The sequence below is a fragment of the Pelophylax lessonae genome (genome assembly GCF_965119305.1).
Source record: "Pelophylax lessonae genome assembly, chromosome: 1".
NCBI lineage: Eukaryota > Metazoa > Chordata > Amphibia > Anura > Ranidae > Pelophylax > Pelophylax lessonae.
Window position 1 is genome coordinate 54,307,095 of NC_138768.1, and position 25,115 is coordinate 54,332,209.

The 25,115-nt window shown below is 46.1% G+C and overlaps 1 protein-coding gene across 1 annotated transcript in view; it reads left to right on the plus strand.

Moving 5' to 3' along the window:
• MYO5B (myosin VB) overlaps positions 1 to 25,115 on the plus strand; it is a 436,041-nt gene that overhangs the window by 213,451 nt on the left and 197,475 nt on the right. The window contains exon 5 of the mRNA XM_082255167.1: positions 8,793 to 8,949. Within this exon, the coding sequence (XP_082111293.1) occupies positions 8,793 to 8,949 (157 nt within the window). The remainder of the gene's footprint in view (positions 1 to 8,792; positions 8,950 to 25,115) is intronic.

The window sequence follows — 25,115 nt, forward strand, 5'->3', positions numbered from 1 at the left end:
CTCTGGCTTTGACGGCTTGGCTGAAGGATAGTTTGTCTGAGTCGGTGATTCCTACACTGTTAAAAGCTAGGAAATCTACTTCTAGGAGGATCTACCATCATATGTGGAAGATGTACATTGCGTGGTGTGAGTCTCTTGGGGTTCATCCTCGCTCCCTCTCGGTGGCTCGGATCTTGATCTTCCTTCAACAGGGGGTTGAACAGAAATTGACCTTGAGTACCATCAAGGGCCAGGTGTCTGCTTTGGCGGTCTTCTTCCAATGACCTTTGCAACACACTCCCTGGTGCATACTTTTCTTCAGGGTGTCCTACATTTGGTTCCTCCACTGTGGGCTACGTTACCGCCTTGGGACCTCAATTTGGTGCTTTCGGTCCTCCTGAAGCCTCCCTTTGAGAATCTTCGGGAGATTCCCCTGCTTACGCTGTCCCAGAAGGTGGCCTTTTTGCTATCGCCTCTTCGCGCAGGGTGTCGGAACTGGTGGTGTTATCCTGTCATTCACCTTACCTGGTAATTAACAGAGATTAGGAGGTTTTTCTCCCATGTCCGTCGTTCCTTCCAAAGGTTGTCTCTGATTTTCATTTGACTAAAGACATTGTGTTGCCTTCTCTGTGTCCCAGGGCTAAACATCTGAAGGAAATTGGCTTGCATGCCTTTGATGTGGTCTGGGCAATAAGGGTGTACCTGGCAGCTACGGAGTCTTTCATGAAGTCAGACTCTCTCTTTGTGCTCACGGATGGGCCCCGTAAAGGGTCGTCCGCTTCCTCTGCGACCATTTCCATATAGATCAGACAGACAGTGATTCAGGCCTATTCCATAAAGGGTCAGGTTCCTCCTTTCCCTGTTAAGGCGTACTCTACTCGGGCGCTTAGTGCCTTCTGGGCTTTCTGTCATCAGGCGTCAGTGACACAGGTTTGCAAGGCGGTCACTTGGTCGTCGCTTGGCATCTGCGGATGCTTCTTTTGGCTGCAAGGTTTTTCAGGCTGCTGTTGAGAGCACCTGATCCTCTTTGAGGGTGTATTGTTTTTTTTCAGGTTGGCTCCAGTTGTTTTGGTTGAGATCCTGTTGCCTGGTTGGCTACTGTTTAGCCTTGGGAATTTTTTTGCTGTTCCCACCCCTCATGTTTAAAACTGCTTTGGGACATCCCAACGGTTATGAAGATCTGAAGCTGTGTCTGTCAATGAACGAAAGAGAAAATGGGATTTTTGACTTACCATAAAATCCATTTCTCTGATGTTCATTGAAGGACACAGCACCCACCCCTCTGTGGAGTTGTAATTCTTCTGACATTGCTTGTAACTAATAGTGCCTATAGCAGAGAGGAGGAGTATACCCCTAGTATACCCCCTAGGACCGCCCATGGGTGTAGCCAGACTTTTTTTCTGCCTAGTGTCCTACTCCTGTAGGGGGCAGTATAACTCAACGGTTATGAAGATCTGAAGCTGTGTCCGTCAATGAACATCAGACAAATGGATTTTACGGTAAGTAAAAAATCCTATTATTCTGTCATCCATTCCCTCACAGACAATTTTTTTTGCATGCTGATAAAATACCGTATGTATTTTTTGCTAACAATTACTCCCTAAAAAGCATATATTTTCTGAAAGCAGAGGCCTTGGAGAATAAAATAGTGATAGTTTAATTTTTTTATGTCACACAATATTTGTGTAGCTATTTATCAAACGAATATTTTTAGGAAAACACACACACAAATGACTTAGTGGAAACAAATGCAATATTGTACACAATTTTTGGGTAAAAAGATAGGGTTGAATCAAGTAAATAGATACCAAACTTTTCAAACCTTAAAATTGCACATGTCCATGAAATCACAAAAAAAAAAAAAACAATGCTACCAAAAATTCTCCATACAGTAGATGACGCTTTACAGGTTATCAGGTTTACGCCTTTATAGGCTATCAGTTTAGACTTAACCGTGAATTATGGCCTCATAATGATTGCTCTCACTCAATGTTTGCGATGATACCTCACGTGTGTTGTGTAATTGATGTTTACACACAGGTGCTCACCTGCACGTTTTATATAAGGTGTGTCCGGGGGTTGACGGTCTTTTTTAATTTTTTTTTTTCTCCGCTGCCCTCCAGTGCAGCTAACCAAGCACAGATCGTGCTCTAATAGTTACATCCTTGGCTGAACTGACAGCTGTGGTCCTGGAAGTGATGTAATACATTTAGCTTCCAGGGCCACTCGTTGCAGGAGATCCCAAGCTCTCTCGAGGAACAGAAGTGTCCTGTATTCACCACAGGAACTACAAATACTGTAGCTGCTGACTTTTAATATTAGGGCACTTATTTGTCCAGGGATCCCACGATGTTGGCACCCCAGCCGATTTTTCAATTGGCTCTCGGGTGCTGCTGCCTCTATCTCTTGTAAAGCCTTGCGGCTTCACAGCTGGTTCCCTAATGTGCTTTGTGAATGGCCCATCGGCGAAGTCACAAGGAAGTGGGAGCGGGTATCGGTCAAAAAAAGGTATCCGCCCCCCCCCCCCCCCCCACAAAAGATGCCAGATGAGGCAGCAGAGGGGGTGAGGAAGCAAACAAGCGAAGCTTCTCCTTTTGGGTGGAGCTCTGCTTTAAGTGGACAAGTGGTTAAGACATATCTATACCCAAGAACAAAAATATAATATATTGCAGCAGGAAGTTTGGTTCTCACTGGAACTTCAACATATAATTAAAAATGATTTAAAAATGTATTTATTTAAATGAATAAATCCATCACATTGATTAAGTTGGAAGTCTCTATATTTTTGCACTTTATGAGACAATTTGTGTACTTTAAAAAGGAAATTATTACAAATTACGTTATTTTTTTTTATCATGTCTTGTTGATGTTTTCCTAGTAAATTTTGCTGATGTGTCACGTGTAGCCTTATGGAAGGAGATCTCCATGTTCATGTTGTTAGACACTTTCCTGGGTTATAGAGAAAATCCGCAGCTAGCAAAGTCCTTGTCAGCAGTGTGTGGAGGTCCCATGATACTGCAGCACCATTCCCACACTAACCATAAGAAGGGTTCATAGAAAGGAATACAGAGAGGGCAGCCATAATGGTCTAACCACTTTATCCTCCTACAGGACAGTCATATTACCAGTCTACAACAGTGATGAGAGAAGAGTAATGGGTAAAAATGTAGAGCAGGTAGCTGTAAGCAAAGCCTTGTGCAAAAATGTGAAATAAATGATCATAACTATATCTGACAATAGCAGTATTAAAGAAGAATTCCATGTATGGATGTTTTTACGTAGTTACATTGGTCCAGCTGGAATCAACATAATTATGTATATATCATACCTGACACTGGAAATCTCTGTAATAGACTCCTCTTCTACTGGACCAATGGAAGTATGTATACACCATACTGGTGGGGTCCCCACAGGAAATCACTGTAGTTGGCCCCGCTCCTATGGCAATCTCTACAAGCTTCTGTGTCCCATGCTGAGTAGCTGTCCTGCTTGGCAGATGCACCATTCAGAGATTGCTTTGCATTTTCTCCATGAATGCAAAGCGACATTGCATGGCGTTGACATCACAATCTTCACCTTGTCCAATCAGAGAATGTTTTGCATTCATTGAAAAAATGCAAAACCTTTTCTGAATGATGCCTGTGCTCAGCAGCCGTCATCCTGTATTCATAATGCATCAGGTCAGCTGCTTCACACGTCCCCAAAAGTTAGTGAAGATCACTGGAGTATTGGTTTCTACCACAGTGATTTCTATCTTCTAGAGGGATCATACGGGTACGGTATATGCAAAGTTACATTGGTCCAAGCCGGAGTAATGTAACTGTAAACATATCCATACCTGGAATTTGTCTTTAACTACTTATATATTGCAAGCTGGTGGCAGGTACAGGCACAATCGTGTATATGTACATGACGGCCATTCTTTGGGTTTGCGTCTAGCCGTCTACCAATAATTATGGAGTGGAAGTGGATACAAATTGTACTGAACGTTTAGGTAGGCACTTCTATTATATCTTTTGGTAAATATAGAGGAGCTAGTATAGATATATAGTTAGAATGTTGGTTGTTTGACCAGTGATGGCCATAGTAGGTCCTATCTTTGATGTAAAAGATCACAAAAGAGGCATGGAAGGTGTATTCACTTACTTTTTCTGTTCTTGTTTGTCTGTCTGAGCTGTATTATTGACAGGACAGAGTGATGTAAGTGTTTGTAAGTGGTTTCAATAACACCAACATGATTTAATATGTAAAGGATCCAGGAAATAATCAGAACAAAGGTAATCGTAATAAAGTATGAATTGTGGACAGCCAGTGATCTCATTATGGACAACCGTTGGTGCCTATTTCTTTTTTTTTTCAACAGCATCTATAGAGCTGTAGGTCGGCCATTCTCAACTAGGGTTCCTCCAGAGGTTGCTAGGGGTTAGTTGAGCTGTTGCTGGTTGACCTCCAGTCTGATGGTGCCTTCACAGATCCAGGTCCATCGCGACCTAATGCCAATGGTCTTTTAGAGCTGTCTGTACAGGGGCATTCTAAACACCACTGTGAGGGGGCATTTTTTCTGCTGACCTCCAATGTTGGGGGCACTTTGCTGATGAATCTGGAAGGATTAACTTTAGCAGTGGGTCCTTGAGATCTTTAATTTATTTTAATGGTTCCTTGGTGTTAAAAGGTTAAGAAAGGCTGCTATAGGTGTACTAAGTGCTGCGCCACTTTAAGTTGGTTGTATGGTTGTAGAAAGGAGCACTGCTTTACAGTATGCTGCCACTTTAGGTTTAAGGCTGCCCTGTATCACACATTGGAGGACAAATCCTGTTTTGAAAAAAGATCTAAGGAGCTCTTGCGTTTTTTTATTTTTCCAGCTCACTACTGTATTAATCCCACTGAGTATTGACATATGACTGTTTGGCCTATTTAATCCCCCAGCCCCAACTAAGGCTCTTAGAGAACTGTTAGGACTCCTTTTATTTTACGCCAGGAAAGCCATAGTACTGAAATGGATCTTCCATGGCCCCACCTTAGATTATTGGAAGCATTTGGTCAATTCAGCCAATCCGCCTATAAATGTACATAAACATCTAGGTGTTGCCCTTGGAAATTCTTCAAGGTTTGTGACATCTGGCTTAGCTCAGTCTCTACCAGTGCCTCCCCGGATCTAGGTTAGACCCACATCTAGGTTAGAACCACGTTATTGAAAGTGCCTTGAATGGTTCTGCAGGGAGGTGGTCGGGTGTAAAGTTATGGTCTACTCTTCATACAGCTGCATCTAAAATAATTTGACTATCATCAAAAAGTTAATGTATTTCAGTAATTAAATTCAAAACGTGAAACCCGTATATAGTATAGATTCATTACACATGGAGTGATATATTTCAAGCATTTCTGTCTTTTATTTTGAGGATTATGACTTACAGCTTGTGAAAACCCAAAATTCAGTATCTCAGAAAATTTGAATATTGTGAAAAAGTTCAATATTGTAGACTCATGGTGTCACACTCTAATCAGCAAGTTGTTGATGGCTTTGTAAGTTTTTGTTAGTATTATGAATTAAATTTTTTGGGTGAGTGGCAACCAATGGAGGGTTTGGCAGAGCAGGGTAGCAGACACTGAACGGTTGGTACAGTGGATAAGTCTGGCAGCAGCATTCATAATGCAATGAATAGGGGATAGCAGGGAGGTGGATTAGGAGCGTTGTGGTGTCATTGGTTAGGAAGGACCGTATTTCGGAGATGTTGCAGAGGTTGAGGCTGCAAGCTTTGGAAAGTGATTGGAATGTGGTGCCGAAAGGAGAGTTCAGGATTAAACCTAGCGCTCTGGAATGTGGGATAGACTGATAGTTGTGCCATTGATCTTGACAGAGAAGTCAGGTAAAGGGGCATGTGGGGAAGGAAATATTATGAGCTTGGTTTTGGACAGGTTGATTTTGAGGAAGTGGTGGGACATCCGGACTGATATGTCCATCAGTAAATTTTGTAATGCGTGAGGAGACTAATGAAGTGAGCGGAGGGATAGAGAGCTAGATATCAATAGAAATTATATTAGCTGACCCAGGGAGGAGGTGTAGATTGAGAATAGGAGAGGTCCAAGAACAGAAGCTTGGGGGACCCTTATGGAGAAAGGAAGAGGAAAGGAGGAAGTAGAATTGTAAGTGACACTGAAGGTGTGGTGAGATAGGTAGGATAAGAGCAATGTTCCCTCTAATTTTTTACTGTGCTGAGCAAATAAAAAAATTTCTGAGCGCAAACCTTTAGACTCACAGCATTGCCCCCAATCAACTCACAGACTTTTAGACCCACAGCATTGCCCCCAATCAATGTAGAGTGCCCACAGCATTGCCCCCAATCAATGTAGAGTGCCCACAGCATTGCACCCAATCAATGCAGAGTGCCCACAGCATTGCCCCCTATCAATGCAGAGTGCCAGCTTTCCCCACACGAAACCCGGCCGCGAGACCCGTGCACTTACCTCACGGTCATGGCAGCTTCTCCTCAGTCCTCCCGCCTCCTCCTCGGCCAATGGCATGGGGTTTGCCTTTTGGCCAATCAGGAAGCGGGAGGACCAGAACAGGAATAGAGGGGAAATCTTCCAATAGTGACACTAATTCGGGTGACACTGGTGATAACACTTTATTGGGATTTCTTCTTACTTTCTGATTTGGTTTTGGGACAGGAAGTGAAGGGAAATCTGCCCAATGGGACAAGGATGGAAAATAAAAACCTTGCATGGGTTATAACCCTTCCTTACTCTATCCAAAATGAAAAAAGATTTTACTTTAGTTCTATTTTAAAATAGCAGCACATTCAGTGATGACACTTTTGCATTGCACATCAATGTTCCTTCCTATGACCAAATAGCCCTGAATGAGACATATGCAAGCCTTAAAATATGTTGGCTAAAAGACATGAAATAAAGCAACTTTAAATCAAAAGCCAATTGTCCATCCTTTCTTTTTCTTTTTCCTAATTATTTTTATTATACCCAGGCTTGCAAAGTACATCAAGCTTAGAAAGTGTACTAAATAGAACAAGAAAACCTAGCACTTAAACATCCAGGCGCACTTGGTTCAAGGCAGGAAAACATACAAGAGTAAATCCAGTTAAACGGAGTTCCGGCCACAAAATCGACATAATCGATTTTGTGGCCATCCGCTTCCTATTTGTCACCTGAAAAAGAAATGGATAGTTACGATTTTTTTTTTTTTTTACTTACCTTGTTATTGTAGAAAAATATACTCACCTTTCTTCCACTTCCTCCCTCGGCGGTGCGGCCCGCGCCGTCACTTCCGGTTTGCAATGATTCCTGGGACCTGGAATCTTGTTATTTTTAACAAATCCCATACAAATTACTTAGTACCACAAATGATACTTGATTCTGTATTCTCTAAAAGGGGCAGTACTGGGAGGTGGGTAGGGGGTGGAACCTAGGTACGGTGCTCGGAGGTAGGTAGGGGGCGGAGACAAGGGGTAACTCCAAAAGTGAGAGATCCTGCACCTATTCTCTGAGAAAAAAAGCCCTGCAGAATGGCATATAGCAGTAGGTAGGTATCGAAGGTTAACATAGCTAGGCAGGTGGTGTGGTGCGGGTAAGATACAAAAGCCAGGTGTGGGAAAATGCCTTCTACATAAGATCTCGCCTGGAGCCCAGAGAGAAATAGGGAAGTAGGAGAGTGGGGTAATGGTATTGGAGAACAGGGGGGATGGGGACTAAATGCTTCTGCAAGGGGAAGGTTGGGTCACATCTAGCGACGGAGATCGTGAAGGAAGTATATCGTCTGATTATAATAAGTCCACTATGGCCAATGGAGTCTTCCTTGCCTATTAGCTCTTTCTAGAGTCAAGTGTAACCAGCTGAGTGGAAAGGAAGAAGAGGGAAAAAGAAAACAAAAAGGAGGAGGGAAGGGGATGTATGGGAAGGGAACTGAGAATCAAGAAGGCCCTCTGGAGGAAAGCCTCCTCAGTCTTCCCCCACCTTGCGTCAAGGGGAAGTCGGGTAGATCGAAATTGCTGCGAGGGGTAACAGGAGAAGGTGGGTTGTTTAGGTATCAGATGTATTGGTTGGTACAAGTGGCGGGGGCAGGTTGCCTATAAGCTGGAGAGAGTGGTCAGTTGTCTGGAAGTGCAGCCAGCAGGCCCATTTATTTGTGTATTTTGAAGGGGAGTCTTTGGCTATGGAAATGAGCTCTTCTATCTCTGCAGTTTTGTTTAGGCGATTGAACCATTCCAAGATGCAGGGTGTGTGGGTCAAGCTCCAGTGAATCGTTATGCACATCTTAGCAGCGTTCACCATGTGCATCGCAAACGACTTATAATATGCTTTAGAAGGGAGCGAGGCGTGGTGTAGCCAGTATTGTACTGGGTAGCAGTCTTAGATGTAGGACGTCACTTGGGAAATCATGGAATTTACCTTGGGTGAGAAAGGTTTCAACATGGGGCATTCCCACCAGTCGTGTAGCAGTGTGCCAGTCCCCTGGTGACAGCGCCAGCAGTGGCTGGACAAGGAAGGGTTGAATTTTTGCAACAGGACTGCAACAGTAGTGTTTAGTTGCTGCTGATTTGGTGATGATGTTGAAGAAGTTGATGGTTCTCACTGGCCAGTAAGTGGCAACAACTCAACTGATTAGGCAATGTGTAGCTTATAGTGTCTCCTATGGTTATTAAAAGCACTCCTATGGTTTGGCCATGCCATTCTGCCAGTTATGCCTCCTGTGCCCCAGGGTGTGCCCCAAGAATTTACCTACTGAAACTTCTCTTACCTACTGAAAAGTCTCTTTTTGTGGCGATTGTCTCTTAATGATCTAAAATCTTGTTTTCTAGGGATGAGAAGAACCAGTCCATCATAGTGAGTGGGGAATCTGGTGCAGGGAAAACCGTGTCTGCCAAATATGCCATGAGATACTTTGCCACAGTTGGCGGGTCTGCTAGTGAAACGAACGTGGAAGAGAAAGTGCTGGCGTCCAGCCCCATCATGGAGGTAAGACAATGGCTGGAATTAAAGTGAGCTTACATTACAAACTGTTTGTTTTGGATCAGTTGAGGAAGGGTTGGGTCAGGTTTTATTGCAGTCTGCGTACCTACATTATACAATTTTCTTGTACAATTTTCCTTTAGATAACCCAAAACCATATAATATTAGGTCAAACCTACTGTTTGACAAACACTTTTCAATGTGTATACAATCAGGCAGGCCCTTGCACTACATCAGGCATGTCCAACCCGTGGCCCGGAACCATAGGCAATGCGGCCCACTGCCCCCTGACGATATTTTTTTTTTTTTTTTTCTGGGGAGGAAGGAAGTCGAGGCGGGTGCACGGCCACAGAGGTTTCCAACTAACTGTAGGCAGAGACTGCCTCAGAGGGGATCATCCACTAGTTGTGTTAAATTAGTGCTAGGGGGGGGGGGGGGGCACTAAGGGCGCAGCAGTGTTTTATTACTTATATACCTTAACTATAGTATATATTTTATATGCGGCCCGAGAAAATTTCTCTACACATAATGTGGCCCAGAGAAGCCATAAGGTTGGACACCCATGCACTACATAGTTGACGGTAAATCTAAAGGAAAGTAAATAATAACATTGTATAATGTATGGCCAGCTTTAAAAAGAATGTAGTGCAAAGTGAGCACTCTACTCCAATTAGGAGAGCACAATTTTGAAAAAGAGGTAAGGATGGATAAATAGTTCTTGATTTAACCACTTAAGCCCCAGCCCTATTTCGGACACTTTTTGTTCACACGTTAAAACCAGTATTTCTCTTACGTCCTCCGACAGTCGCCGCCTCTTCATATTCGTCACATATGGGGTGTTAGACTTTGCTCCGAAGGAGTAGCTAGGCAACAGAATATGTTAACATTAAAGCTTTTAACATATCCCACCCTCAAGGGGTGGTCCCCTCAGTCAATACCCTCCTACTTCCTGCAACCATATCTCAGTTTCAATGTCTAGCTTGTCAGGAGTGGATGTCTCTCTCTGTGCTGGGGCTTTGTGCCCCAGACTCTTTCTTCTTTTTCGATTTTTTGTTTGAGTTTTCTCTCTACCTTTACTTAGCTGTTCTTTTTGTCAGCATTAGTTAGTTCTTCTGATGAAGAGGATCATGCGGGCTGGGTCTCGGGCTGATCCCCCTGGTCGCAGGTCGTGGGTCAGTGGCTTCCCAGCCTGCCATCGAGCGTTCAGCCAGGTAACGCTCCTGGCACAGTGAACGACCCATCCCTGTTCGGTGCAGGGATGATTGGTGAGGTGGCTACCTCACTGGACGCTGTGCGGTTTCTTAACCCCCATTTTGTGCGTCTTGTATGCGACTCTCCCTGCCTCATGTGCAGCGGCTTGATCGCCTGTGCGGGTCCCCCACGCCATTGTGAGGTAAGTGTATCTATGTGGGGACCTGTCTGTCTGGGGGGGTGTCAGTCTTGGACTGTGTAACCTGCCTCTGTTCTCACTGTTTGTCTCCCTATCTCTCGGCTGCATGCTGTGGGCTGCAGGGGGGGGGGGGGGGGGGAGCTGTGTGACACTATGTGTGTCAGCTTTGTCAGTGTGAGAAGCTGTGTGCTGTGGGGCATGTTTTGTGGCATGTTTGGGCACTATACAGCGATCGCTGAGGCGATCTGCCATGTTTTTTATATATGGCTATATGTGTGCATTACTGTACTGTGGAGCGGCGGTTTCGGCGCCAAACGGCGCCATTTTGCCTACACTCGCTCCGGCTGCATGTTTTACATGCATGGCGGCCATTTTCTTGTAGCCTCCCATAGGCTTTAATAGAGCGCTCTGGTCCCATCACTTCCTCTTCTCCTGGGTACACCGATCGAGGCAGCAGCAGCGGCGAGGGTCTCCTCAGGTTATATCCTTCTTGTCCATTGCCTGTGTCAGTTTTATTGTCCCTGTGGGGGTCTCATTGTGCTTGTGTGTGGTGCGGTGGGCTGCGCTCGCCGCGCTTGTTAAAGGGGCAGTTAACCCTTTATTATCCGGCATTTTGATATTGGGGCAATGGATTCTCAGGAGGGCAAATTTCCTACCGCCTTGGTGGATAGCCAGGGGACCGCTGTTTCCCCCCCAGGGGGGGATTTGGCCACTATTGTGGCTGGCCTTGCTGCTCAGGTGCAGATGCTGGTGGCTGCTCAATCTACCAAGAGACCCAGAGTTTCTCTTTCCTCTGAGTCTGAGGGTGAGGGTGATGGGGCTGTTATGGCGGGGGCCTACTTATCGGGGTCCCGCTCCTCCCTGGATCTAGTGGGGTCCGAGGTGGAGGCTGAAGTTGAAGGGGTGGATAATTCTCCCCCTGGCTCGCCTGAAGAGCTTGCAATCATGGATGAATTGATTGCTTCCATAAAACAAACGCTGCGTTTGCAGGATGAAGTGTGTCCCCCCGCTGCCTTGGCGGCTTATGGGACGCAGAGAAAACGCAGGACGCCGCAGGTTTTTCCCTGCAATGATGATTTTCAGCGCGCTGTTAAGGAACAATGGCGCAATCTGCGCAAACCTTTTGCTGTGCCAAGTAGGTTCAAGCTGCGTTATCCTTTCTCACCTTCCACTGATGAACGGTGGTGTGTGCCACCCCCGGTGGATCACGCAATTGCGGTTTTAAACAAATCTACTGCGATTCCTGCAGAGGATTCCCCGGTGTTCCGTGATGCCACGGATAGGAGATTGGAGTCTCTTGCCCGTCATACTTACTCTATTACGGGTTCTATGCTTAAGGCTCTGTTTGCCTCTCTCATGGCGGCCCAGGCTGTCGCAAGTTGGACGCAGATGCTTAGGCGCGTCCTAGTGGCCGATTCGGCCTCGCCGGCGACCCTGGATATGGTGGATCAGATCCACCAGGGTGTCATGTATCTGTGTGATGCGGACTTGGACTTAGTCCCGTTGGCTGCACGTGTGCACAGCGTGGCGGTGTTGTCTCGCCGCCTGGTTTGGTTGAAATGTTGGTCGGTGGACCAATCTTCACGTAAGACCTTAGCCAATCTCGCCTTTTTGGGGAGTCCTTGGATGTGTTGATTAAGGGGATCACCGGAGGTAAGAGCACTCTCTTGCCCCATTTCCCCAAGGCTAAAGGGGTTTCTGGGAAGAAGCATGCTAATTTTCGGCCCCCTCAGGGGTCCTTTCGTGCCTTTCGGTCGCACTACAAGGGCAAACCGTTCAAAGGTCAAGGCTCTCAAAAGAAGCCCTGGTCTGGGAAACAGAAGTCCGGTCAGTCCGGATCCGCAGCCCATAACAGTGCGGCCTGAAGGGGCGCCCTCACCCGGTTTTGGGGTGGGGGGACGCTTGCTCGGTTTTCTTCAACCCTGGTTGGCCCGCGTGCGGGACAGATGGGTTCAGGAGATCGTTCGATCTGGTTACAAGATCGAGTTTCTCTCTCGGCCGGAGAGCAGATTTTTTCCCTCAAATCTTCAGCTGTCTCCGGAGCGTTTACGGGACCTGCACCTGGCGGTGCGGGACCTGAGGGCTCAGGGAGTGGTGGTTCCGGTGCCTCATCGGGACAGATTTCGGGGGTTTTATTCCAATCTGTTCACCGTGCCCAGGAAGGAGGGCAAGGTTCGTCCAATTCTGGACTTGAAGGCTCTGAACCGCTCTTTGCGGGTTCGCAAGTTCCGCATGGAATCCCTGCGGTCGGTGGTGGCTGCCCTGGTTCCAGGGGAATTCATGGCCTCCATCGATTTGAAGGATGCGTATCTTCACATCCCCATTTTCGAGGGTCACCAGCGGTACCTTCGATTCGCCATTGCGGGGCATCACTACCAGTTCGTGGCGTTGCCTTTTGGTCTCGCCTCGGCTCCGCGGGTTTTCACCAAGGTGCTTGCACCGGTTCTGGCATTATTGAGAGCCCAGGGCATTTCTGTCCTGGGGTATCTGGACGACATTCTGGTTCGGTCTGCGACCAGCCAGGGTCTGGAGGAGGACCTGTCTGTCACGATGCAAACTCTACAGGAGTTTGGTTGGACGATAAATTTTCCAAAGTCGACACTGAGTCCGTCGGTTCGTCTTCCCTACCTGGGAATGATCCTGGACTCGGTGCAGGCGAAGGTCTTCCTGCCGGAAGACAAACTCAGAACTCTCCAGGAGGAAGTCAGGTCCCTCCGGGACGTTCCGCTCTCGTCTCTGCGGACGTGCATGAGATGTCTAGGATTGATGGTCTCGGCCTTCGAGGCGATTCCCTTCGCCCAGTTTCACACGCGGGGTCTCCAAGCGGAGATCCTGTCCGTGTGGGACGGCCGACCTCAATCTCTGGATCTTCAAATCTCGTTGAGTCATCGCACCAGAAGAGGCCTTCTGTGGTGGCTCCAGTCCCCGATGGTGTCCGGGGGCAAGTCGTTTCGTCCTATCTCGTGGACGGTGATCACCACGGATGCCAGCCTGTTGGGCTGGGGTGGTGTTCTGGGCGTTCTGTCCGCCCAGGGAACTTGGTCGGAGGGGGAGTCCTCCCTTCCGATCAACATTCTGGAATTGCGTGCGATAAATCTCTGTCTTCATCGCTGGACGGACCGGCTGCAGGGCTGCCCGGTTCAGGTGCAGACGGACAATGCCACGGCGGTGGCCTACATCAACCACCAAGGGGGCACCAGGAGTGCCCGAGCGGCTCGAGAAGTGGCCGACATTCTGACTTGGGCCGAGACTCATGTCCCGGCGATAACGGCGGTGCACATTCCAGGGGTGGAGAACTGGCAGGCGGACTATCTGAGTCGCCAGACCCTGGATCAGGGGGAATGGTCTCTCCACCCGGCTGTCTTCCAGATGTTGTGCGCGAAGTGGGGTCTTCCAGATGTGGACCTGTTCGCGTCTCGTCTCAACAACAAGGTGAGGAGGTTCGTGGCAAGGACGCGCGACCCTCGGGCAGACGCGTCGGACGCGTTAGTGGCCCCGTGGCATCAGTACAAGCTGATGTACGCGTTTCCACCGCTTCAGTTGCTGTCCAGGTTCCTTCGCAGGTTACAATCGGAACGCAGCACGGTTATTCTTGTGGCGCCGGACTGGCCTCGCCGGTCCTGGTACGCAGACCTCGTGAATCTGGCGGTCCGCCCCGTGGCGTCTACCTCTTCGAGACGATCTCCTGTCTCAAGGGCCGATATACCATCCTGCTTTACAGTCGCTGGCTTTGACGGCCTGGCTGTTGAGACCGAGGTCCTGAAGGAGAAGGGTCTCTCTCCGGAGGTCGTTCATACCTTGATCAACGCGAGGAAGTCTTCCTCGGGGAAGGTTTACTACCGTACTTGGAAGGCCTATTTTGCCTGGTGTGAGTCCAGGGGGTTTTCACCCCGCACGTACTCGGTCTCCCGAGTGCTGTCCTTCCTTCAAACAGGTGTCGATCAGCGTTTGGCGCTGGCTACGATAAAGGGTCAGGTGTCTGCGCTGGCCGTTCTGTTTCAACGTCCCGTGGCTTCCAATTCCTTGGTTGGCACTTTTGTTCAGGGAGTGCGGCATCTGGTTCCTCCTAGGAGGGATCCTTTGCCCCCTTGGGACTTGAATCTCGTTTTATCTGTGTTACAACGTGCTCCTTTTGAACAGATCAGGGAGATCTCGTTGTCTATGTTGTCCAAAAAGGTCGCCTTTTTGGTTGCGATCACTTCGGCTCGCAGAGTGTCGGAGCTGGCGGCTTTGTCCTGCAAGTCTCCGTATCTGGTTGTTCATTTGGATAAGGTGGTCTTGCGACCTAATCCTTCTTTTCTTCCGAAGCGAGTTTCGGAATTCCATCTTAATGAGGATATTGTCTTGCCTTCGCTGTGCGCGAAGCCTAAACATCCGAAAGAGGTGAGACTACATTCTTTGGATGTTGTTCGGGCGATAAGGGTTTACCTTAAATCGACTGAGTCTTTTCGAAAGACGGATTCCTTGTTTGTTCTTCCAGAGGGTCCTCGGAAGGGCATGGCGGCGTCGGCCTCTACCATCGCCAAATGGATCAGGCAGACCATTGAACAGGCCTATGCTTTGCAGGGGAAGGTTCCCCCTGTGCCTGTGAAGGCGCACTCTACTAGATCTCTGAGTACGTCTTGGGCCTGTCGTCATGGGGCTTCTGTAGCCCAGGTGTGTAAGGCGGCGACCTGGTCGACCGTGCACACTTTCACAAAATTCTACAAAGTAGATGTTCAGGCATCGGCGGATGCTTCCTTTGGCCGCAAGGTTCTTAGTGCGGCAATTCCCTAGGGTCCCTTGTTGGGGACCTCTGGCTGTTGGGATAAGTTTTTTATCCCCTGGTTCTTTGTCTTTTCCTGGGTTGTTGCTCCTGTTGAGCAATTATTTTTTCCTGTAGCCCAGCTGGTTTCCTTCCTTTGGTAAGGTTCCTTTCTTTGATGCGGAGACTGCGTTGCCTTTCGGCGCGGATGCGTTTCCCACCCCTCATGTTTGCACTGCTTTGGGACGTCCCCATATGTGACGAATATGAAGAGGCGGCGACTGTCGGAGGACGTAAGAGAAAACGGAATTTTTGTAAAATCTTACCTGTAAAATTCCTTTCTCTGAGTCCTCCGACAGTCGCCGCCCCTGCCCCTCTTTTGGGGTTTGGTTGTATACTCTACTGCTATTCCACTGAAACTGAGATATGGTTGCAGGAAGTAGGAGGGTATTGACTGAGGGGACCACCCCTTGAGGGTGGGATATGTTAAAAGCTTTAATGTTAACATATTCTGTTGCCTAGCTACTCCTTCGGAGCAAAGTCTAACACCCCATATGTGACGAATATGAAGAGGCGGCGACTGTCGGAGGAATTTTACAGGTAAGATTTTACAAAAATTCCGTTTTTTTCCTAGAAAACTACTTAGAACCCCCAAACATTATATATATTATTTTAGCAAAGACTCTGGAGAATAAAATGTCGGTCATTGCAATAATTTTTGTCACGCGGTATTTGCGCAGCGGTCTTTAAAGCGCCATTTTTTTGGAAAAATTTTGAAAAATCACATTTCACTGCATTTAAAAAATACTAAACAGTAAAGTTAGCCCATTTTTTTTGTATATTGTGAAAGAACATGTCACGCCGAGTAAATAGATACCCAACATGTTACGGTTTAAAATTGCGCCCCCCCCGTTGGATGGCTACAAACTACGGTCAATAGAGATCTCAATCTGCGACGCTTTAAATTTATTTAACGGTTACCAGTTTAGAGTTAGAGTGTAGCTCTTTTTTTAAAATTATTGCTCACGCTCTGGCGATCACGGCGATACCTCACATGTGTGGTTTGAACAGCGATTTCATTTGCGGCTCGACTTGCGTATATACGTTTTTTTTTGTGCGCGAGCTAACGGTGACGGGGGCGGCTAAATTTTTTATTTTTTTTTTCCCATTTATTTTATTTATTTTTTTAACTTTATTACAGTTTAAAAAAAAAAATCTGATCACTTTTATTGCTGTCACAAGCAATGTAAACATCCCTTGTGACAGCAATATGTGTGACAGGTACTCTTTATGGAGGGATCGAGGGTCTAAAAGACCCTAGACCCCTCCACTACACTTCCCTGTATGCAAAACGCCAAAAACAGCGTTTTTGCATACAGCCGATTTTCAAATTTGCCGCCTTTTGCAGCACAGTAACCCGGAAGTGACTTCATGGACGCCGCCTCCGGGTTACGTCAACGGAGACCCGATCGATGCCGTTTCCGGCATTCATCGGGACTCCATCCAGCCGGCGGACGCGTTGGCTGGGTGCTCGGGGCTCCCGGTGGGACGGGAGCCCCGAGCAAAGCCACGGAAGGCGGCGGGAGGGGGGGGGACGTCCCCTCCCGCCCCCCCGGGTACCGATCGAGCGGCTCCCGAGCCGCATCGGTCGGTACCGACGGAAAGCCAACCGTCGGCTTCAAACCACGGTACCGGGATGGTGTCTCTAGCTAGAGGCATCATCCCGGTACACTACCGCAAAGTTTACCGACGTAGACCTACGTTAGTATGCGGTAAGTGGTTAAAGGGTAACCCCACTTTCATGAAAAAAAAATTATCTAATAAAAAAAAATAATATATTGTATACAAGTGCGACACAAGTCATATTGTATTTGAATGTTATTAACCACTTTACCACCGGAGGATTTTGCTGTCTTACGTCCGGGCCACTTTTTGAGATTCGGCGCTGTGCGACTTTAACTGACAATTGCACGGTCGTGCGATGCCGTAAACAAACGATCACCTGTGCGATTTTTACTTTTTTGCGCTATAAACAAAAAAAGAGCGTTTATTTTGAAAAAATAACAATGTTTTTAACATTTATTTATATGAAATCCCCCCCCCCCCCAAAGAAAAATGTAAAAATCAAATTTTTTTAAAATTTTTGGCCAATTTGTTTTCTGCTACCTATGTTTGGTAAAAAAAATCACAATAAGCGTATTTTGATTGGTTTGCGCAAAAGTTATTGCGTTTACTAAGAAAGTGAAAGATTTCTGTCATTTTTGGTGTTTTTTTTTAACGCGTAATGGCGGCGATCTGCGATTTTTTTTTTTTTTTTTTTTTTTGCGGGACTGTGACATTGCGGCGGACAGATCGGACCCTTGAGTGACATTTTTGACACTTTTGGGGGTACCAGTGATATTACTACAGTAATCAGTGCTATATATATGCACTGTTACTGTAAAAATTACACTGGCAGGGAAGGGGTTAATTTTATTGGAGATCAAGGGGTTAATGTATGCCTGGTGCTTACTGACGTGTGGGGGGGGAGGTGACTGAGTGACACAAGGACAGATTGCATGTTCAGCTATGCTGAACACTGCAATCTGTCACTCCTTGTCACTTAGGAGATCCGCCTGCTCTGCTTACACAAGCGGGCGGATCTCCAAACTAGATTGCCCGACGATCGGGGAAGAGCAGCGGCGATTGCAGCCGCTCCTCCCCTGGCCCGACTCCCGCTGTGACTGAAAACAGCGGGAGCGAACCTCCGGCGGCATGCGCGCGCCGCCGAGAGAGTGGAATGTCTGGTGACGTAGACCTACGTCGCCAGACGATAACGAGCCACTGTGCCGCAGTAGCAGCACAGTGAGCAGTGGGGAAGTGGTTAAAATATACCTTTTCTTTTCAACATGCAGTGCTGTGATTTTCTGTAAAATGCGATGCAATATGGCTACCTGGAGGAGTTCTGAATACAGAATATTTACAGAACCCTCCCTGAAAATGTAATTTTCTGCTTGTGTGATTGGCTCATTAATTTCCCAGAAGTCTGCACTAAGATACAAGTCAGATTTTGGGCATCCCCTACAACAAAATGTCATTTTTGGTGAGATGCTCCCAAAAATCTGGTCTAAAGGGATGCAGGCCTTGCCAATTTCCTCTTTCGAGCCCTGCAGGTGCAGCAGGTGATTGCTAATTATAAAACCACTCCCATACAGATTCACCCTGCACTTAGACACAGGCACACAAATATTTCTTCAGAATAACAAAAGGTAGGAATCTGAAACAAGGTTTGTTAAAATCCTTGCAATGTATATAAATCACCCAGGGGGGAATATTTTTTTCTGAACAAAAGTGGAGTTACTCTTTAATGTTGCTTTATTTGATATTTCATACAATGCATTACAGGGCTTGACATGATTGTAAACAATCACCTTATGCACACTGGACGTTTTTACAGCTGCTGTTAGCAGCGTCAGACGTTTTTTTTTGCAGCTGCAGAACGCCCATCCATGTTATTCTATGGCCTCATGCACACATAGAGCTTTTAGGAGCTCCAAGTGGCATAGGCGTTTTACAGCTCCAAAAAAAACCCAGGAACTGTGGGTTCAGGAGCTCCAGCGTCAAGCTGCAAAAAACGTCTGACGCTGCTAAAGGCTCCATAAGGCTTCATAACGTTGCTTAACGTGCGTTAAGCCACGTTATACGTTTTTTTTCTTCCATTCAAAATCAATGGTTCCCTATGGGAGCCTATTGATTTGATTGGAAGTCACACCGCAGGTCGGATCAGGGTGATCCGACTTGCGGTGCGACCTGTACTGTGAGAATCTTGAGGGGGAACTCCACGCCAAAATGAGGAAAAAAACGGCGTGGGGTTCCCCCCCAGGTTCCAAACCAGGCCCTTCGGGTCTGGTATGGAATTTGAGGGTAGCCCCGCGCCGAAAAAACGGCGTGGGGTCCCCCCCCCCAAAATCCATACCAGACCCTTATCCGAGCATGCAGTCCGGCATGCCAGGAAAGGGGAGGGGACGAGCGAGCGGCCCCACCCCCCCTGGATCATACCAGGCCACACGCCCTCAACATGGGCTCTGCACCCCGCACCTCAAAGCACCTTGCCCCCATGTTGATGAGGACAAGGGCCTCATCCCCACAACCCTGGCCGGTGGTTGTGGGGGTCTGCGGGCAGGGGGCTCATCGGAATCTGGAAGCCCCCTTTAACAAGGGGGCCCCCCCAGATCCCGGACCCCCTCCCTATGTGAATGGGTATGGGGTACACTGTACCCCTACTCATTCACCCCATAAAATGCAGTGTATGGAAATAACGACAGGAGACGTTTTGGAAAATTTATTAAAAAACTTCATCCGGCTCTTGTCCTCTCCGGGGGTCTTCTGCTGTCTTCTCCTCTCCGAGGGTCTTCTGCTCTTTTGCTGTCCGCCCTTCTTGTCTTCTCTCCGGGGGTCTTCTGCTGTCTTCTCCTCTCCGAGGGTCTTCTGCTCTTTTGCTGTCCGCCCTTCTTGTCTTCTCCTCTCTGGGGGTCTTCTGGTGTCTTCTCCTCTCCGGGGGTCTTCTGCTGTCCGCCCTTCTTGTCTTCTCCTCTCCGAGGGTCTTCTGCTGTCCGCCCTTCTGCTGTCCAATCTTCTTGTCTTCTCCTCTCCGGTCTTCTGCTCTTTTGCTGTCGGCTGTCCTTCTTCCTCCGGTCCTCCTCCGACGACGTCTCCAGCGATTATGCCGGCCTCTGGTCTCCCCAGCTTATTATATAGCCATTAGGGGCGTGGCCGCCAGATGACGTCATCGGGAGACCACGCCCCCTCGTGTCACAGATGACGTCATCTCCCCTTTCCTTTCCTGGCGTCCCCTCCCCTTTCCTGGCATGCCGGACTGCATGCTTGGGTAAGGGTCTGGTATGGATTTTGGGGGGGACCCCACGCCGTTTTTTCGGCGTGGGGCTACCCTCAAATTCCATACCAGACCCGAAGGGCCTGGTTTGGAACCTGGGGGGGAACCCCACGCCGTTTTTTCCCCCATTTTGGCGTGGAGTTCCCCCTCAAGATTCTCACAGTGCAGGTCGCACCGCAAGTCGGATCACCTTGATCCGACTTGCGGTGTGACTTCCATTCAAATCAATAGGCTCCCATAGGGAACCATTGATTTTGAATGGAGGCAGAAAAAACGCTGCTAACAGCTACTGTGGCCAAACGTGCAATAACGCTAGTAAAAAAAGCTACTGAAAGCACGTTTTTACAGCTGCTGTTTCCCGGCGTTATGTAAACAGCTTTGGAGCACGTTTTTATGACGCCCTGTGTGCATGGAGCCTATAAAACAACCCATTCAATGTAAAATAGAAATGAAAAGCAAACATTTGTGTATAGATATAAAAAACATTCTGTTCTCAGCTGCATAAGAAATGGGGGGAGGAGAAGCAACAGCACACTGAGCTTCCCAGTGCAAGGCTGTGCAGGGAGGGGGGGCGTGTCAGGACAAGTCTGATCATTGGAGGAGAGCAGGCTGAGTTCTTAGCAGAGCTAAAGAACTGACCATGGGGAGTTCTCCGGCTTAGTGTGGTCACTTTTTAACAGGTAAGAAGAGGGACTGACAGGAACAGCAGGGATTTCATATAAAGGAAGCAATACAAAGAGAAGAGAAGAGAAGACTTTCTCATACAAGTACACGGTACAACAGGCACATATCAGGAATTTGAAATGCTGGGGTAACAAACACTTTCAATTTCTCCTTCATCAGAGTTTTATAGGTTTGGAAAAGAGCGCTGATGTACACTGCAAAAACATCATTAATAAAATAAAAAATAGTAAATCCATGGCCCTGAAGTGCATTGTGCATTTATTAATATCAACGTTAACAAAGAACCAGGACTAGACCAGTCCCAGGACTAGAGCATGCAGGGACTAGAAGAACCGAGCTAGCGGTATCACTGCTCTGAGAGCCTTATCTGGGAAAGGAAATCATAGAGGGCTTAAAATGATGGCTTTTACACTCAATGTGTGCTTAAAATGTTACTAAACCCAGGAGCCTGCATTCACTATATCCGGTCTCCCACAGTACACAGAACATGGAAATGCAATTATTTTAGTAAATATAAACTGCTAAATACCTTTTATCATCAGCAGTATATAGCAGTCTTGTGACTTCTATCAGTGTCTGGTTAAAGCTTGTAGGAGGAGTTTTCATTCTCCCCCGATTGTCCTCACAGGCTGCATGAACCCTGACCCTCTGTCTGGACAGTGCTGATTGGCCCTGTCTGTGCTGATCACATGCAACCTCCTAAGAAAAAAACAACTCTCTAGCAGAGATGGGCTCTGGGCGTGTTCGAGTTCGTACGTGCCAGATCCCGCCAGGAAGCCGACACTGCACTCCGCTAATCACAGGCAGTGAGACATTTCCCAATCCGCAGCTGCACAGATCGGGAAATGTCTCACTGCCTGTGATTAGTTAAGCGCAGTGTCGGCTTCCTGGCGGGATGGGGCACGTACAAACTCGAATACGCCCGAGCCTATCTCTGCTCTCTAGCAATACACAGCAAACTGAGCATATGCAGAGTGTCCCAAAAGCTCTGTTCTATCAGGAGATGGATTAGGGACAGTGGAAGAAGGGGAGGATCAGAGAAGACAGGATCAACCACCCTTTTACACAATGCAGAGGATTAACCCTTGATTTTACTGTTGTGGGATAAGTAACACTTTTACATTTAGCAGAAAAATACTTTGTAACATGGACTTCCTGTCAGTAATAATAAAAAATATACAAGTAGCCATTTAAAATGAAACAGTTCGTATGAATGTTTTATAGTACAAACAAAGGTAGCAAGGTGTATAACCAACATTGCAGAACATGAGAATATTCCCCCCGTCACATCATGTCCCCTTTTTCACATCAGAGTCCCCCCCTCTCATAAAAGGCAACTATCATGCCAGAGGTACCCCTACACATCAAAATCCTCCATCACGTCAAAGTGTCCACATCAGAGACCCCCCTCTCACCACAGATTCCCTCCATCACAGAGCCAGAGCCCTCCCTCATCATCAGAGTCCCCCCTCATCATCAGAGCAGGCCACCTTCTTCCATTGCTCCGTGGTCCAGCTCTGATGCTCACATGGCCATTGTAGATGCATTTGGCAGGGGATATGGGTCACCATGGGCACCCCGGGCTGGCTTGCGACTACGCAGCCCCATACACAACAAATGTGATGCCCATTTTTTTTGCTTTCAGCACATCAACTTCAGGCTCGGTTCACACTTGTGCGATGCGGGAAGGCTGCGAATATGCAGCATGTTCCTGCATCGCATCCGCACCTCTGGCAGTTCACACTGCCATATGCGATAAGCAGGAGTGTCAATTAAATGTTAACGACACCCCCAGTTTGATCGCATATCGCAGTGCGATCTGACAGTTCGCACAGAATCGGATCGCACTAGTGTGAACCACTGTGCGATCCGACCCTGATGCGGCTGAAAAAATGCCTCCTGTGCGTCTTTGGTGCGGGTGCAGTGCGAATTCAGACATAAAAAGTGTATGGCTGAAATTCGCACCGCACATCAGATCGCATGTAATGAAGGAGCAGTGCGCTCCGAATTACATGCGATCTCCGCAGCCGCACATATGTGAACCGGCACTCAAGGTCAAAATGCTTACTTGCTGCCCCATATAATCCACCGACTTTCAGGGTACGTTCACACTGAATGCAGGTTTAAAATCCTGTTTAGCTGAACTCGCACTTTTTACATTTCAGTGCAAGTTCGGGGGCAATTTAAATGACATCCCTGTGGGTTCATGAACAGATGTCTATTGAAATTGCCCCCGAAGTCGCTAAAACTAGTAAAGAAACTACTTTTGTAAAAATCGGCGTCGCACCGATTGCAACAGTGCTGCAATCTGGAATGGGATTTGACATATCAAATCGTGCCAATATGAACGGGGGCTCAGATGCCGTTGTAACGGGATAATCAGTTTTATTCATTTAACCTGCCAGTGGTCATCATGGTATGGCTGATCGGTGTGCCTCTGTTCAGCCTGTAATGCAATTATAGTTCTTTCATCCAGAGAAGAATCCCTGTTACACATATGATGATCCTGCTGATAGACAATTACAGCTCGGTACTCTGACCTGTCATTATGTGACACACCCAACATCTGCTGAACACCTGCACAACATTGTGTTTGGTTAACCAAAGAAGCCATTTTCACCCTGGGAGGGGTTGATCACTTCAAGCACCCAATCATCTGCAGGAGACAATTAGAATGAAAAAAAATTCAAATAATTGGATGTTTGAGGACAAAGGTTCCCTTTACCAAGAGTGAGAATGAAGTGGTTCAAAAGCCTCAAGATCTTTTTTCATTAATGCATTCTTGAGATGACGGCTTACCTGCCAAGTGGCTCTGAATGGGTTATCTGTGACTTACTTCTCTCTTTTTTTAGATTAGAATAGGGAAGTAAGTGATGGGTGACATTGGCAGCAATGATAAGAGAGTTGAAGTTAACCTATACTTAAAGCTGAGAAAAAAACAAATATAATTGTGCACTACCCTAAAAAAATCAACAGTGATTAATCTATTAAAGTTGCTGCTACCGCCTAAATGTGTTCCCACATCTACAGGACAAAAATTGATAAATCTATGTGATAGCGCTGCTAGGAGTTAATTAAGTGATTAAATAAATATTTAAAAAACAGTGTTTAAACATATGATGACTAATAAAAAAAAAATATTGTGTAATTCAAAAAAAAATGAGCAGCTAGTAAAGTGCAACAGTCAGGGCCGGCCTTAGGTGTTCAGGCGCCCTGTGCGAGCTAATCCTGTGGCGCCCCCCCCCCCATCTTCACCCCTGGTTACATGCATACATTACATACATACATTACATACATTACATGCATACATTACATACATACATTACATGCATGCATTACATTACTTACATACATTACATTACATACATGTATACATTACATTACATACATACATTACATACATTACATTACATGCATACATTACATTACATACTTAACATACATTACATTACATACATGTATACATTACATTACATACATACATTACATACATTACATTACATGCATACATTACATTACATACTTAACATACATTACATACATAACTTACATTACATGCATACAGTACATTACATACATGTATACATTACATACATACATTACATGCATGTATACATTACATTACATACATACATTACATTACATACATGTATACATTACATTACATACATACATTACATACATGTATACATTACATTACATACATTACATACATGTATACATTACATTACATACATACATTACATACATGTATACATTACATACTTACATTAAATACATGTATACATTACATTACATACATTACATTACATACATGTATACATTACATTACATACATTACATACATGTATACATTACATTACATACATACATTACATTACATACATGCATACATTACATTACATACATACATTACATACATGTATACATTACATTACATATATACATTACATTACATACATGCATGCATTACATTACTTACATACATTACATACATACATTACATTACATACATACATACATTACATGCATGTATACATTACATTACATACATTACATACATACATTACATTACATACATACATTACATACATACATTACATACATTACATTACATACATTACATACATACATTACATGCATTACATTACATTCATACATTACATACATACAGTACATTACATACATTACATTACATGCATACATTACATTACATACTTAACATACATAACATGCATTACATTACATACATACATGTATACATTACATACATACATTACATACATGTATACATTACACACATGTATGTAACTGCCATTACCAATGCAATTGTGTAGTAAACATATTATTTTTATGTATTAATTTATTGTATTTTACTTCTTTTTTTTTTTTCCTTATGTTAAGACATTTAAGTCCCTTATATCCTCCCCTTCATTGTCAATAAAATAAAAAGTATAGTATTTAGCCTAATTTGTCTTAAA